This window comes from Prinia subflava, chromosome 11 (genome assembly GCF_021018805.1).
Source record: "Prinia subflava isolate CZ2003 ecotype Zambia chromosome 11, Cam_Psub_1.2, whole genome shotgun sequence".
NCBI lineage: Eukaryota > Metazoa > Chordata > Aves > Passeriformes > Cisticolidae > Prinia > Prinia subflava.
The window spans coordinates 19,024,239-19,040,390 of record NC_086257.1 but is presented as its reverse complement, the minus strand read 5'-3'; the positions used below and the strand labels follow the sequence as shown (position 1 = coordinate 19,040,390).

Here is a 16,152-nt window from a genome sequence, read left to right as displayed (position 1 = left end):
TAATTGATACTTCTGTCAGTGTGATAGAGAATCAGGAAAATCATTTAACCTACATGAGTGCACAGTAAATCAGGATCATAAATTGTTGGATTGTTAAATAAACAGAAGGCAATGCTAGGAGCCTAAAGGAAACTTCTACCTGGAAAAGAAATCAAATCCAGACACAAATCCTAATGAGCAGCTCTCTGATACCAAAGATGCCACAAAATATTATAAAACGTTGCTACATCCTGTCTGTAAAAACAGTGTAATGGGATTTGTCTTGTGACTGGAAAAACTAATGGACTTCAATTAAATTGTAGCGGTTTGCTGAATGACTCATTCAATTTCAAACGTGGGCTGATAAAATTGTATCGAGTGTTTAGTCTGTCCTTTGCATGGGTTTTGAAACACTGGCTGATGTGTACAGCAGTGCAGATTATTCAGTGCTCAGTCACTGGCATGTGTGTACCTCTTTGCATAAGCATCCCATACTTTACACTTCATTGCAATATTACAGCACAGTGCATTTCTTGCTTCCTTCTATGCTCGCTACATTTCTTGTTAGTTGGTACTTTAGAGAGGGAAGAACTTGCAGAGCCTCAAGAGTAACTGTGTGTACTTGTGCTGATGACAGACTGCCTTAACTATGTCTGCTAAAGCGAACAGTAATATTTTTTTTTCCCTAGATTGCCCTCCTGACCTGCAGAGTGTCTTCATCTGTGGGGCAATAAAACTGTCATAGTTTTCTGAAACCAAATTTTCTAGACTTGGAATCTCATATTCTTAATAAGGAACTATTCCATCTATATCTGATGTTAGCTAATTTCTGTCCTATAGGAAAAGAAGTTCTATAAATTAGCATTCATATGCTAATGTATCTGGAAGCAAGTAGGAATCTGTATTATGGAAGATATGTTTATCTTCCTGCTGTCTTCCCTCATGTGTGTTTATTCTTTTCAAGTGGAATCTCAAAACTAGAGATTGTTTTGTGCTAGTCCAGATGTGCCAAAGCTTTTGGCAGGGGGAAAAATGATGAAGGTCCTTTAGGAAGGTCAGGGATTGCAGGTGTGATGACATGTTCATTTGAAATGTTTGCATGTCCCCTTATTTTGATTTGAATAACATCTCTCTAGAATTCCCTTAAAATTACAGTCCTTTTACTGTCGAAGAACATAATTGATTCTATTTATTCCAGGCAGCCTTCCAGATTTGAAAGTGTACACAGAAACACAAGCTGCCAGCTATACTTCAGAACTGTTTCTGTTTACATTCTTGCTTTCCAAATCCAAACCCTGGAGGCGTGCTTACATGTGCAAGTGAAATGACTGTGCACAGAGTGCATGCACCATTCCAGCACATGCACATATCCCAGCTTGAAACAAAAGATGCTGTCTTGGTGCAGTTGCTCTAAAAATTGCAGATTTTGGGATGTCACATTTGGACCATTTGCAAATTTTTAAAGAAAAGATACTGAGTTGTCATTTAAGCTTTGAATTCTTTAAGGAAGCCAAGGCTGATGTTTATTTTGAAGAGATGCTTGGCTAAAAGGATTTACATTTTTGATGTATGTGTGTCTCCCACTCCTGCTTCTGTTTCTTTGTTGCTGGGAGGGAGGGAGGAAGACTTGCAGTGGAATGAGGCACCATCCTTGCAGCTGCTCCTGCCCAGCACTGCTGCAGTCAGGCAGCTCCCCAGTGCATTAGGCTGACTCCATGGGGATCTCTGGAAGGAGCTAAAGCAACAGAAGGCAGCAGAAGAAAAGGAAAGTGGGTTATTCTCTGCCTCTTCCATCCAGTTGGCTCAGGGAACCCCAGTGCCAGCAGGGTGAGGAGTGAGAACACACGCCTTGGGCAGGGCGAAAATGGGCTCTCATGGTTCAGAAGAGCCTCAGCAGGATGGGGGAACTGAAATTAAAAGGCTGCTGGCATAAACTCAGTCTGTGTTGTGAATATTTAATTTGGTTGCCGTCCATCTGTACTATCATTGTGTATGTGTGGACAGGAAAGCTCATATGACTGCATATTCTTGTTTGTTTGGGGGCTTTGTGCTGGTTTATGCCATAACAGTGATGTGCTTCTGCCTGTGTTTGCAGTTAAGAAATGTAAATAGGCATGTGATTCAGTGATATGGAGAGGGAACCTCATTCAGGCATTGCCTGATCAAAAAGATGCCATTTAACTTGTGTATTTCATTTTATCTGTGAGCTGAGGATGGTTATCAGTGGTTTGGAGCCATCCAAGTTACTCTGAATGGTGTTATTTGGGTTCACTGCTAATGTTTTGTAATTGGTAAGCTTCCCAAGTTTGTCTCTGTAAATACACTGTGTGTGCTGAGAGCTTTCCATTTCAGCATCCGCTCACTGAGGCTATTACAATGACGAGGGAAATAAAACAGCTCCTTTAAGCGCTTTCTTAAAAAGAAGTCAGCTGCAAAGCGTTTCTAAATATGCATGAGGTGGTAGTGGAAAAGCATATTTCTAAATCTTCTAAATCTGCAGTGGCACTTCAATACTTTCATGGATATTTTTAAAAGTCCAAACTTCAACTACAAAGGAGGGATTAAAAAAAGACAACCCTATTGCTGCTCAGAGTTGCTTAGGAAGCAGTGGATTTGGGAAAACATCATTTTCATTCAAATGTTTCTTTGTAAGAACCGAAGTGTGGCAAGAGCAGGTACTGGATGTACTTGAAAGAAAACTTTTTAGAAAAGAAATACTAATGCAGCAGTGAGGATCACTTATTTTTTTACTTACATATAAAATATTACATATTAATTTTATAAGTACATTAATTAATATATACAGAAATATGTTTTTATATAAATACATATTTTTAAAATTTGCTGAGCAAAGGGCAAGCATTGCTTTGCCACAGTGAGAGCTTTCAGGAAGTTGATCCAACAGAGAGGTGAAGCTGTTGGCTTGTGGGTTTCCCTTCCTTTCTGTTATTAAGAAAACTGAGATACAGGGGCGGTCCTAAGAGGGTTTGTGACTGTAGTGATAGGATAAGGAGTAATGAGTACAAACTGAATGAGGGTAAATTTAGGCTAGGTAGATGTTAGGAAGAAATTCTTGACTGTGAGGAAGGTGAGACTCTGGCACAGGTTGCCCAGAGAAGCTGTGGCTGCCCCATCCCTGAAGTGTCCAAGGCCAGGTTGAACAGGGCTTGGAGCCCTGGGATAGTGGAAGGTGAAAAGTGTGCCCGTGGCAGAGGGATTGGAATGAGAGGGTCTTCAGGGTCCCTTCCAACCCTTAACATTCTATGATTCTGTGATGGATCTCTCCAAAATTAAGAGTAATGCATGTGCAGGTAAGCAACTTTGTTTCATTGCAGAAAAATCCAGGATACTGTGTGAAAGTGTCAGGATTCCAGTAAAAAAGACCAAATATTTTGTAACATGAAGTGTTCTTCAGTCTTGTCACAGGATGCCAACAGTTTGTTTGTATGTGAAAACATCCAGAACAAACTGGATTTCTTTTGCAAATACACAAATATTGCCTTTGGTTAAGGAAATTAAAAATAGGTAGGGATTAGGAGTTTTTATTGGTGAAATATCACTGTGTGCCTGCTGGGTAGTTCTGCTCTCTTTTTGGCATCTCCCCTCACCCACTGGGCTATAAAACATCTCTGCTCTGTCCAGATTCTGGTTTTCTCATACTCTGTCCCATTCTCACTTTCTCTCTTTCTCATGCTCATTTCCTCTGCTCTAGGATGGCCTGAGCAGCACAGATAGAGAGTCACACGTGTTCCCCTCCTTTCCTTTGGCTTGGCAGGGACATTTATGCAGCTGCCAAAGGGAACTGGAACAGGGCATTGGCACTAAACAAGCCCAACTACAAAGTGTTAGTGGGGCTCAATTCTTCTGTCTCATTCATGAAAAAAAGGGTTTGTTGTTGGTGTAAGTAGCTTATACTGATCTGAAACAGCTATGGCCAAGTCTTGTGTGTATGTGGATTCTTAAAATCAAGTTTAGACCTTTTAGTAAATATTTATAACTATTATGTAAGTGTTGTTTGAATACTTTAGAGGTTTGAGATGAGAAAAAAAAATAAATGTGGAAGAATTGGTTTAGCTAAACTTAAAGGAGCTGATGGTTTGTATCATCCAAACTATAATAAATGCTTCCCTTTCTGAATTAAAACTGTAGAGAATTTGGCTTGAGATTTGGTTAAAATTTCCGTAGTAATTTGAGTATTAGGTATTTTCATACCCCTGCTATTTAAGTTCTATTAATGAATTAAAAGTTCAGATGTAAAAAAAAGTATCCTCTATTCTTAAGACTATATGTATATTGGGGTTTTTTCCGAGCTAGTGTGATTCTATTAACTGTTTTGTTTGAGTAGATATTTAGATATAAATACAAGTTCTTGGGCTTGTTTTTATCAAGTCTTCTTTATGAATGTAAAATACAGCCCTGAATATTCATCTACAATTATAAGCAGCATTTGAGCCATTTTATCTGCAATCCTTGGTGATGTTTGCTTTTTAAATTTTGACATTTAACTTTCTGATTTTCACTCAGGTTCACACATACAAGTCTCTGCTTGAAAAGCTTGAAGTACAAAGTTACCCCAAGAGTTAAAAATGCCTCCTCGGCCATCATCTGGTGAATTATGGGGCATCCATTTGATGCCCCCCAGGATCCTGGTGGAGTGTCTCCTCCCAAATGGAATGATAGTGACTCTGGAATGCCTCCGTGAGGCCACCTTACTGACTATTAAACATGAACTCTTCAAAGAAGCAAGGAAGTACCCTCTCTATCAGCTCCTTCAAGATGAATCTTCTTACATTTTTGTAAGTGTTACACAAGAAGCAGAGAGAGAAGAGTTTTTCGATGAAACGCGGAGACTTTGTGACCTGCGACTGTTTCAGCCTTTCCTGAAGGTTATTGAACCAGTAGGTAACAGAGAAGAAAAGATTCTTAATAGAGAAATAGGTGAGATTCTCTCTTTTCTTTAAACATAATCTGTTTAACTGATTATCTCCTTCAAAATATGAAGAATTGAAATGGGTCATGTTTGTCACCTGTATCCGTCATGTTTCATAACTGCCAGTTGTTGCATCAAATGTCCAAAGATGCTGGTCTTAGTAAAGCCAATATTTATAATCAGTGAGTTAAACTCCTTTTTTCTGATCTGTTTCTTTCACCTTGGCTTTTTAAAATGCATTTGTAGTTGCCTGTGTGTTAGAGGATATCTTTTTGACCATCTTCTATTAGCAGGATTTTGTATTATTACAGAGCAACACCTGTCATTGTTTAGGAAATCAGTTATAATTTATTTTGAAGTCTACAAAATTGTGAATTCTAGATTTAACTACAAATCTTAAACCTCATTTGTGGGCACAGATTTTAATATTGCTCTAGCTTGCTTAGGAAGTCAAACTTCAGAAATGAGTTTTTTTTCCTCTTTCCTCTTCCCCCTTCTGACAAAAGAGCATAGAGAGAGGAGGGAAAAAACACCTGAGGCTGGAGATGCAAAGACAAGATAAATTGTGCTGTTTTGAATCATCTCTAGAGTAGCTTATGATTTTCCATGATCCATTGAGGAAGCACAGGGAATCTGGCATTTGTTCCAACATCTTGGTTAAGTATTAAATTGAGGCAGTACAAACATACTCACTCCACTGTTTTGTTGCTAACAAATGTGTACTGCAGTGGCAGAGATGTGTCAACTGGAAATACTTGTTCTGAGGTACTGCTAATTGTTAAATGATTTAATTGTGACGAATGCATAATGAGTAAATTACTTCTGTTTTGTAAAGCTCAACATGTTCAGGACTTGGGGAAAGCAGTGGTTAGGTAACCATGCAACACAACAATTGAAAGTTTCCATCTGAACACTCATGCATAAATGATGATTTATCAAAGTAATCTCATTAAAGAAAATGGAATTGCATCTGAGACTGAGCACCTGAAAGAAGTACACTGTTACTATAAGAATCTGTGTCAAACAGCTTAAATTCAGTGTCTTTTGGAGTGCTTGTTGCAATTTTTAAATAATGTAAGTCATTAAAAAAATTAATAGCTGTCATTCAGTTGAAAGCAAAGTTTATTGTGGTCCTAATAGCTACCAATAATCCTGCCAGGGTTTGAGAAAAAAATCAAATTTCACAGCTCCTCTGGTCTCCTTAGGAAACTCTGTGCTGACTTCAAAGGAAGTTGAGTCCTGGTCCTTTTCCTCCAGGATGAATATTGCTGTGAGAGCAGTGATTTAAGGCTTCCACGATCTTCAGGGAATGTACACCTGTTTTCTAACCTTTTCTGTGTCTGCTAAGTGCACTTTAGAACTACATAGTTCTTGAATGATATAAAACAATTAGGTATGCGTGTAGAAGCTGGCACATATTTTAGGCTGTGTTTTTAGGCTGCATTTTGCTTTAAGTTGCCTTTTTTGTGATTGAAGACATTTTTAGCTCTACTTGTCAGTTCCAATTATATCCTCCTGCTGCTCCAATGCTGTAGGTTTTGCTATTGGCATGCCTGTCTGTGAGTTTGACATGGTCAAGGATCCAGAAGTACAAGACTTCAGAAGAAACATTCTGAATGTCTGTAAAGAAGCCGTGGATCTGCGAGATGCCAACGCCCCACACAGCAGAGCGCTGTATGTCTATCCTCCAAATGTAGAGTCCTCAGCTGAACTCCCCAAACACATATACAACAAACTAGACAAAGGTAAGGGCAATATTTACAGCAGAAACAGAACGTATTTTCTGTTTGAAATCAAAGTGTACAGCTGTTGAATTAGATCACTGTTTTATGTGCTGTATTTAGTACACTCCAGCAATAACTTACACCCTAAGTTATTAAAATAATTTTCTTGATGGACTCTGTATTCAAAATTGTGCTATTCTAAGTGAATCTTGAAGTATAACTCAGTAAATAGAGGTGACTTTTTTAGTGGGTGAGAACAACTTGTTGGCTTTGCAGTTTTCTATGGGCAGTCAGATATCTGGAATTAAACGGTGCTTAATCACTGAGTTATCTCACAGTCCTCAAATATGAAAGAGTTACTGCTGTTTCCTTGAAGGCCAAATAGTCAGTAGTGTTCAGTTAATAAAAATATTATTAACCTCACAGCTAAAAGTTTGAATTTCCACTAGAGTCAAAAATAACCTTAATACATTTAGTTCTTTGCAGAAATTATAAACTCTCTCTCAGTTTGGGCAATGAGTCTTGTTTACATCTTCTTTTCATACTAAAAGCAAATCTCTGTGTTTGGGAGGTGTGGGAGTTGTTTGGTTTGGGGGTTATTTTGGATTTGTGCTTTTTGTTTGGAAACTGCATTGAAAATGATAGGCCTGACATTATTTTACATTTATTCTAGGGCAAATTATAGTGGTGATTTGGGTAATAGTCTCACCAAACAATGATAAGCAGAAATACACCCTAAAAATCAATCATGACTGTGTGCCTGAGCAAGTTATTGCTGAAGCAATTAGAAAGAAAACTCGAAGTATGTTGCTGTCATCTGAACAACTGAAACTTTGTGTCTTGGAGTACCAGGGCAAATATATTTTAAAAGTCTGTGGCTGTGATGAATACTTGCTAGAAAAATGTCCACTGAGCCAGTATAAGGTGAGTAACATAAAGGATTTCTTTTGAACTACACCAAAATAATCCAAATTTGTGGGGAGAAAAATGATTAGTATTAGGTCTGGCTTTTTCATTAAATTAATTCAAAACATAGGAAATGACAGTGTGTGCACAAATTGACTAATCCATGTGCTTCAGAAGGGAGAGGGGGGAGAAAAGTTTCTAGTTTGAACTAGAATTTATATCATATGTGTAATTTTTCTTTGTTGAATGTTTCACTCTAATGTTAGTGCTAAATCAAAGGCATGTACTTTCAGAAATAGCCTAGATTTTTGATGGCAAGAGATGAACTATATTTGAATGGTGCTGATGTAATAAAACAGGAAATTTGATCAGATTATAAATTAACAACCATTGCTACTGTAAATCCTGTCCTGAAGGGGTGGTAAAAAAGTGTTTTCCTGTTAGAGCTTTATCATTATCTTAATAAGATAAAAAATGTAGACTTCCAGCACTGCAGGAATCATTGCTGAGCCTTTCTTGTGTCTGTCTGCCCTTCACTGCCTGGGTTTGTTAGTGCTGAGGGTGTGAGACAGAACATGGGACAGGAGAGCATCTGAGCAGCCCTCTCTGGAGCAGACAACAACATTACCCTGTACATTTCCTGACAGGCTGCTGCTGCTTCCTCTTGGAGGAATGTATTGTTGTAATAAACGGTAAAATGGTTGACAATCTGATCTTCAGAGCAGTGCAGGAGAGAAGGAGGGGTGGGGGATCCTGAATAAAGGGAAAAGTATCTCTGTGCTCTGGGAGGTGGAGAACAAGTGCAGGCATACATGAATAATTTTGCAGAGTCATCTGAAGATCAAAAACCAGACCTATTTGATCTAGCGTGGTTTCTTCAGAAGCATCTGCTCTGCCTTCGCTGTGCCCCAGCAGAAGTTGCTCATTAACTGCAGGCTGGACCTGTCCTGACACACTGTGTTTTGTGGTAGTGTTGCCAGACTGAATGCTCCCAGCACTCAGACCTGAATGGACCGGGGAGCTGTGTCAGGATCAGTGCTGAGCGTGGGGAATGAGCACAGCTGAACCAAAGATGAGCGTGTCTGCTGCTTACCCTGCTCCCTGCCTGGACTGGCAGTATCAGTCACCTGTGCTGCACTGCAGGCTGTACAGCCCTTGCTGTTCCAAAACAGCTCAATTGCTTCTAGGAACAGCTCAAATCCATCTGCTCTGTGCTGTGCCAGGGTTAAGGAGCTCTACAAGAAACCTGGCTGGTGTTTTTTTAGCTCCCCTCTCTCTCTAGTTCAGCCTTCCATTGTTGGAGATGTTCACATCTCCAAACCATGAGGTGTGGCTGTGTGCCCCTCCCCAATAAAGTGTTCAAACTGCTGGATGCTGTACCTGCCATCCCTGTACAGGGTGTGCACACAGGACATGATCACTTTTCTATCTCCCCGAGTACCTTTAGGTTTCCATTACCAGAGTGTAGGCCTTGAACAGACAGAGCATTTTGGTTGTTTCCTTGCAGTACATCAGGAGCTGCATCATGCTGGGCCGCATGCCCAACCTGATGCTGATGGCCAAGGAGAGCCTGTACACGCAGCTGCCCCTGGACACCTTCACCATGCCCTCGTACTCGCGGCGCATCTCCACCGCCACGCCCTACATGAACGGGGAGGCCACCACCAAATCCCTCTGGACCATAAACAGCGCTCTCAGGATAAGGATCCTCTGTGCAACCTACGTGAATGTGAACATTCGGGACATAGACAAGGTATGGCTGCACGTGTGGCTTCCCAGCAGCTCGTGGTTTCCATCCTGAGTGTTCTGTTCAGACATTGGAAAAGAATTGTTATTTGATACATTAGAGAATGGTACCACTCTTTTACTGAAATTGGAGTATTTAATTCTAAAGAACACACCCATGTTTTAGCATCTGGAAACATCAGATAGCATCAGTTTCTACACTGCTTAAAAAATGTGAGTTGTGGTAATTAGCTAAATATTCTGCCTGGTAGGAACAGGACTCAGTTTGCTTAGCACTTCAGCAGAGTATGAAATGGATAGAAAAAGAAATGTTGTTATCTGTCTTCCAAGTAATTATGTTTAAGAATATATTACAGTAACTGAGAGTGCTTTTGATGAGGGGATGATGTCTTTGTTTATGAAAATAAAGGTATGGGGTGATAGGAGGCAGGTCTAAGATCCGATTCCATTGAAAACACCTACAAGCCTGTCTCTCTTTCCTTGGAATTATTTTCACAATATCTTGGCACAGGAAGAATTAAGAATAAATTCCAGGGATGTTTTTTAGTGTTCAAATTTGTTACTGTATTTTTTAAGAACTAGTTTCTCAATTAATGAGGAGAAAGACCAAAACACTTTTTCTGGAAGGATATGCTTATAAGCTGTGCTTTGCACCCAACAGAGCATGAATTAATTTGGGGAGTGGTGGGGGTGTTTGGTTTTCAGTTTTAGTTTTGTTTTTCACTTGCTGGAAATGAAAGGATAATGTGTTGTAATCATGGTATGTGTTGACTGCAGTGAAAAAAATCGTTTATAGTAACATTTCAAAGACTAATATGAATGTTGTTTTCAGATCTATGTCAGGACAGGTATCTACCATGGAGGGGAACCTTTGTGTGACAATGTGAACACTCAGAGGGTACCTTGTTCTAATCCCAGGTAAGAGGAATCCCTGAGTGACTGTAGAGAACCTCAGGGCATCATAAATGATAGCACTGAAGGAGTAAAGGCTCAGCTTAGCCACTGCTCAGGTAGAGCTCCTTGCTGGGAATCCTGTACCTTAAGTTTTCCAAACATATATTACATAACCCTATATATATATATATATATATATATATATATATATCATTCATTTAATTCAAACACAAGCATTTTGTCTTGCATAGTATAGTACAGTATAGAGTATATTTTCAGGATGTTTGACAAACCATCAATATTATCTGGAAAAAATAAATCACCTGAATTTACAAGTGCAAAAGGTTTTATATAAGCATAGATAAACATTAGGGACATCTTTTAGCCACCTATTCTCCTAACTTTAACTAATGAAGAGGTCAGAAATTTCAGCACCTGCTAAGATTAGATGCAAAGTATGTGTGCAGAAGTAATTCTTTGCTTGCATTTTCTGACTTCACATCTTTAATAATAATTTTTGAAACACTTCTTTTTATCTGTACATTTTCTATGAACATGATTAGGTTTTATAACTAAAGGATTAATAATGTACATAGTTGGTGAAAAATAGGCTCTCCTCCTGAGTTGCCCCGAATTCTACTGTACTTGAGCTGATAGTTTAAACTATTTTAAAGAGAAAATCTTGGAAAGATGGTGAAGGTTATGCCTTGAAATCATGGATATGGTCACACAGATCTGTATTATATGAAATGAACACATAAGAAAAGTGAATTAAAGTTTATCTGCCAATTTCTTTATTCTTGGAGAAGGGCTTTCACAGTTATTTCTTTGTAAAATTGCCTTCAGTAGCTACAGATACATTGAAAAATTAATGCTGTCCTTGGAAGCTGCTGTCTCTTTCAACTGAGAAAATTCTGTATGACAATCCGCTTATGGGAAGAAACTGGATCAGAAATTCCTCTTCAGAAGCACAGCTCTACCAACTGAGAGCTAAATTCTGCTTAGGGAAGTTCGTGAAAACAAAATCAAACTATTCCTGTAGAACCAATCTGTGCTATTATTACTGTAGTAAATAGAAAAATACTTGATTTAGGAATATTGCTTTGGATTTCCATAGTCTATCTCCATCTTGCAGATATCTTTTTATGTTCCAACAGTTCAAGTTTAGTTTGGTTTTGAAAGCTCTTTTTCCCAGTTGCCTTTTTCCCCTGAAGGGAAAACTGTTTCACAAGCTAAACCTTACATCAGTGTAGCATATATGCAAATCCATTATCTTCAGGCTGCAGGAATTGAACCTAACATGGCTTTTTAAACAGTGTTGGGGCTAGAAGGCTGTTGGGGAAGTTTCTATTCCCAAAAGCAGTGAATGTGGTCAAATGCATGTATGGGGACCCTTTCTCAAATACACAGTTTAGGAATGTAACTAATGCCTTTTGGTTGAGTGAATGACATCTCCCTTAACCTGGTCTGAATTGTGCCTTTTGAATCTTGCAGATGGAATGAGTGGCTGTTGTATGACATGTACATTCCTGATCTCCCACGTGCTGCTCGGCTCTGCCTTTCCATCTGCTCTGTTAAAGGCCGGAAGGGTGCTAAGGAGGTAAAACACCTCGTGGATTTATTGCACTAATGAGCCAAAGCTACTTAAATCAACTTTGGGAAGATGTTTGGTAAATGGTGTCTTGGCAATGAGTCTTAGTGCAATGTTTGATTTGAATCTGATTAAAATAGGGGTGTTTCTTTTCTTGTGGGATTTTTTTGTGTTTGGAAATTAAACAACACAGAAAAAAGCTTGTCAGTTCAGCACTGTAAATCATGCCTATGCTGCATTGGCAGACCCGTGTTAGTGTTTTGAGGTGGAGGTGCTTTTAAAATTATTATAAAAACCCATGTTACTAACCCATTTATTTTTAAAAGACATTTAATTTTAAAGTACTATTTGTACCTTTAGAGTTGAATTTTCAAGTAAAGAAATTTTGTATTCCTTTAGCATTTAATGCAAGACCTCAAATAGTAATTTTTTAAGATTCTACATGCAACATATAATTTTTACCCAGCAGCATCATTACATTATGGGTTTGAGTGTGTGTTAAAGTTAGTATATAGGGTGTTTGTCTACAAGCAGGTCTGTGAACCTTACAGACTGATTTGGGTTAGAAGAGATCCTTAAAGATCATCCAGTCCCACTCCCTTTGCACTCTCCCAGGTTGCTCCAAGCCCCATCCAACCTGGCCTTGAATACTTCCAGGAATGGGAAGCCACAGCTTCTCTGGGCAAACTGTGGCAGACTGACTACCCTTATGATAAAAAAACATATTTCTTTTGTCCAATCTAAAAATATTGGCCTCAAGTTTAAAACTCCTGCCCCTTGTTCTGTAACTACGGGACTTGGTAAAAAAAATTTCTTTGTCAGAAAAACTTTTTCCATTTCCTGACTTATTCTGGTGTGAGGAAGATATGTGCATGTGTTTACAATTCTTTTAGTATCATTTTGTTAAAGGACTGTCATGACAGCCATTCATAGAAAAACATGGTACAGCTTCCACAACTTGCTTTCTGCTAATCTGGGAATGTAACAGCTTGATCTGGGGTGAAAATGTTATTTCTCCTGACTCGCTCTGCAGTAATCCATAGATGACACCAAAAAAAATCATATTTTAATCTCTTTAAGGAGCACTGTCCATTGGCTTGGGGAAATATAAACATGTTCGATTACACAGACACTCTGGTATCTGGGAAAATGGCTTTGAATCTTTGGGCAGTACCTCATGGGCTGGAGGATTTGTTGAATCCTATTGGTGTTACTGGATCAAATCCAAATAAGGTATTTGCATGCCAGCTTCCCCCTTAAGAGTACATTTTCAAAATATGCTGTATTCTGGTTGCTGTCATTCGGCAGAAAAAGTAATTTGAATTCCCTTGACCTAGGAAACTCCATGCTTAGAGCTGGAATTTGATTGGTTTAGCAACCCTGTAAAGTTTCCAGATATGACAGTGATTGAAGAACATGCAAATTGGACAATTTCACGGGAACTGGGATTCAACTACAGCTACGCAGGGCAGGTAAGGCAAACTCCCCCTACCGGATGAGGTATTCAAATATTAAAGTATTGTTTACTACTTTATTTTACTCAGTGTGTCAGTGACAAAACTTCTTTTTTTACATCCTCATTTACTGTAAAATCAAAAAATCAAATTTTCGTTGTGCGTTTGGTAAAATGGGCAATATATTATCCTTTCTTTATATTACCAGTAAAATGACCTAATGCTTCACTGACCAACCAAAACACTCCAAAGAGAAACTGTTTTGCTGTGTTTTTGACATTTTTGTATCACTAATTCAGGTGTTAAGCTACTTAGTTTAACTTTTCAAAAGTTGCAGTTCTCCTCAATGATACTGTTTTTCTTTGTTGCAGTTTCATGTTTCTAGTTAGGCTTTCCTGTGTAACCCAAAGGTGCTTAGAACTCTTTCCTGTCTGTTTTATGGGCTAGTTACGACCAAAAGCAAGGGGAATTTTAAGGGAATTGATGGACATAGATATGGGTGTAGTCCTTTATCTCACTTTTTCCACAAACAGAACTTGTTTGTTACAATTGGCTTTTTGGTGAAGTTTGGAGCTTTCTTCAAAGCACTTTTTTGGATGATGAAAGGAAATAAAAGCAGAAAAGCAGAGAAGCTAAAAATGCTCTTTATTTAAAGCCAAGGCTGTGGAATTGGTTGGTGTGTTTCACGTTTTCTGCTGGAGGCTGGTTCAAAGCCTTGGGTTTGCCCAAGAGGGCTCTGTGGTCTGTGTGAGGGGGAGCACTGTGGTGGGAGTCTGGCTGTGCTGGGGGCTTCCAGAAGGGGACCTCTGGGGTATCTACAGCAGTCCTGTCCCAGTGTATCCTGAGCAACAGGCTGTGGGCTTTCCATTTCTCTGGATACTCAGCAGGATGTCCATCATAGAGGAGCATTTTTGTTTATGCAGACTGAGCAGGGCTCTTAATAAATGCTTAAGGACAGTTGTCTTTTAGTAAATAACATTCCCCAGCCTCTTACCTGGGCTTCTGTCCTCTCAGCTCACTGTTTTGTTCCATCTGGCACAAAGAAAAAATGGTGAGGAGGAGAAACTCACTTCACTGACAATGTAGTAATTTCTGCTTGTAGCAGTTCTGTTTTCTGTGTTCTTTGGGGAATTAGTCTTACACTAATTGTGATTTAGTATTTTCCATCTTCCTTTTGCTCAGGCTTTCCTACAGCATTCTACCTCTTACTTACCTATTTTCATTCCCTATGTTCTGCTTTTGAATCCTTTTCACTCCTTTCAGCAGCCCCCAGCAATCTCAAGGTGGCGTCAGAAATGACCAGTCTCACTTTGTGCTGTATTGTGTCATTCATCAGATGTCAACTGCTGCTATTTCTCCACACAGCTGATTTAGTTGAAATGTACCTCTTCTCATGCCAGCAGTGACTAAAAGCAGTTGTAGAGATCAAAGGCGTGGTCTTTCATCTTCTTTCTAAATATTAATCTCTCAGTTATAACAAGTGGATACAGCAAGATAGTACTGGATGACATAGGCTGTAGTGGTTGCTGTGCTGTTAAAATACTGTATTTCATGTGTGGTTTGGCAATAGAAGGAGTTGTGTGGAGGGCTAATGTGCCACTGTCTCTGCAGAGCAACAGAATAGCTCGGGACAGTGAATTAACAGAGAGTGACAAGGAGCAACTGAGAGCTATTTGTACCCGAGACCCTTTGTCTGAAATCACTGAGCAGGAGAAGGACTTCCTCTGGAGACACAGGTATTGCAAATCAAAAACCAAACCAAAGAGGAATCCTTCTTGGCATAATCAAATTTCACCCCATTCATTCGAAATTTGTCATGGGTTTTTCTCCCTTTTCTTCCATACTGAAGAGTTGGTGTTTTAGACAAGGCTTGTAAAGCATTCTGCATTGTGTAGTTTGGTTATAATCCTTTGGAGAAAACTAAATTGTTGAATGAGTTCCCATTTTCCTTATTACTGCAGTTTTACCTGCATGGATGGATCCTGACAGCACTTTGCTGACAAAGAAAAGGCTGTGGGGACATAGTTGATGGTTATCAAAGCAAAAGTGTTGTTTTGTACATGCAGTTTTTTCCTCTTTTGCAGACACTATTGCGTGAATACCCCAGAAATTCTACCCAAATTACTTTTGTCTGTCAAGTGGAATTCTAGAGATGAAGTGGCTCAGGTAACATAAAACACTGAAGGAGTGTTAGCTTTCGAAGAAGCTTTAAAATACGCTATTTTAAAGAAAACTTCTGGAGGTTAAAAACATATTATGTGTGCATGATACATTGAAGGAATAGCTGGACTTGCCACTATGATTGACAGGTGTCTCTGATCCATAGTTCTTCTTCTTTAGCTCAGTCAGGTCTCAAGATTTCCTCTTGCTGGCATTACTTGAATCCCTCTTATGTTGCCAACTTGTCAATTACAGTTAAATGTGAGGTTTTGTTTTCATTCTTTTTTAGAGTGTACAAAACAAAGTCAACTGGCAGCTAATACCAGATTGTTGACTGAGAGGACCAGCAAGTAAACAGCTTCTACTCAGATGTAGTTTGTGCCTGACAATGCCTTCTAATGGCTGTGTGTTACAGCTTCTTCCTAACCAGTGCAAAGGTGTAACGTGCTCGGCCTTCTTGCCCACAGATGTACTGTTTGGTAAAGGATTGGCCCTCAATCAAACCAGAGCAAGCCATGGAGCTCCTGGACTGCAATTACCCAGACCCAATGGTGCGAGCTTTCGCAGTGCGGTGTCTGGAGAAGTCCCTGACAGATGACAAACTGTCCCAGTACCTAATCCAGCTGGTACAGGTACTGAACATACTTCAGCATGTTTGTTGTCTTGTGTATATTCAATAATCACAGAGGCATAAAAGTTAAGTTGTTGTGAAAAAGCGGTCATCAAAAGTGTGTTTGCTTTGTGGATTATTTAGGAGGAGATGAAATG

At 39.2% G+C, this 16,152-nt stretch overlaps 1 protein-coding gene across 4 annotated transcripts in view; it reads left to right on the top strand.

Moving 5' to 3' along the window:
• Nucleotides 1–16,152, top strand: part of PIK3CA (phosphatidylinositol-4,5-bisphosphate 3-kinase catalytic subunit alpha) — a 42,082-nt gene that overhangs the window by 12,148 nt on the left and 13,782 nt on the right. For all 4 annotated transcript variants that reach the window (XM_063408090.1, XM_063408093.1, XM_063408092.1 and 1 more), the window contains exons 2-12: nucleotides 4,504–4,917; nucleotides 6,445–6,654; nucleotides 7,307–7,557; nucleotides 9,047–9,292; nucleotides 10,118–10,203; nucleotides 11,674–11,779; nucleotides 12,851–13,003; nucleotides 13,108–13,242; nucleotides 14,836–14,960; nucleotides 15,309–15,390; nucleotides 15,852–16,016. In XM_063408090.1, coding sequence (XP_063264160.1) covers nucleotides 4,566–4,917; nucleotides 6,445–6,654; nucleotides 7,307–7,557; nucleotides 9,047–9,292; nucleotides 10,118–10,203; nucleotides 11,674–11,779; nucleotides 12,851–13,003; nucleotides 13,108–13,242; nucleotides 14,836–14,960; nucleotides 15,309–15,390; nucleotides 15,852–16,016 — 1,911 coding nt within the window. In that variant the 5' untranslated portion in view covers nucleotides 4,504–4,565. The remainder of the gene's footprint in view (nucleotides 1–4,503; nucleotides 4,918–6,444; nucleotides 6,655–7,306; nucleotides 7,558–9,046; nucleotides 9,293–10,117; nucleotides 10,204–11,673; nucleotides 11,780–12,850; nucleotides 13,004–13,107; nucleotides 13,243–14,835; nucleotides 14,961–15,308; nucleotides 15,391–15,851; nucleotides 16,017–16,152) is intronic.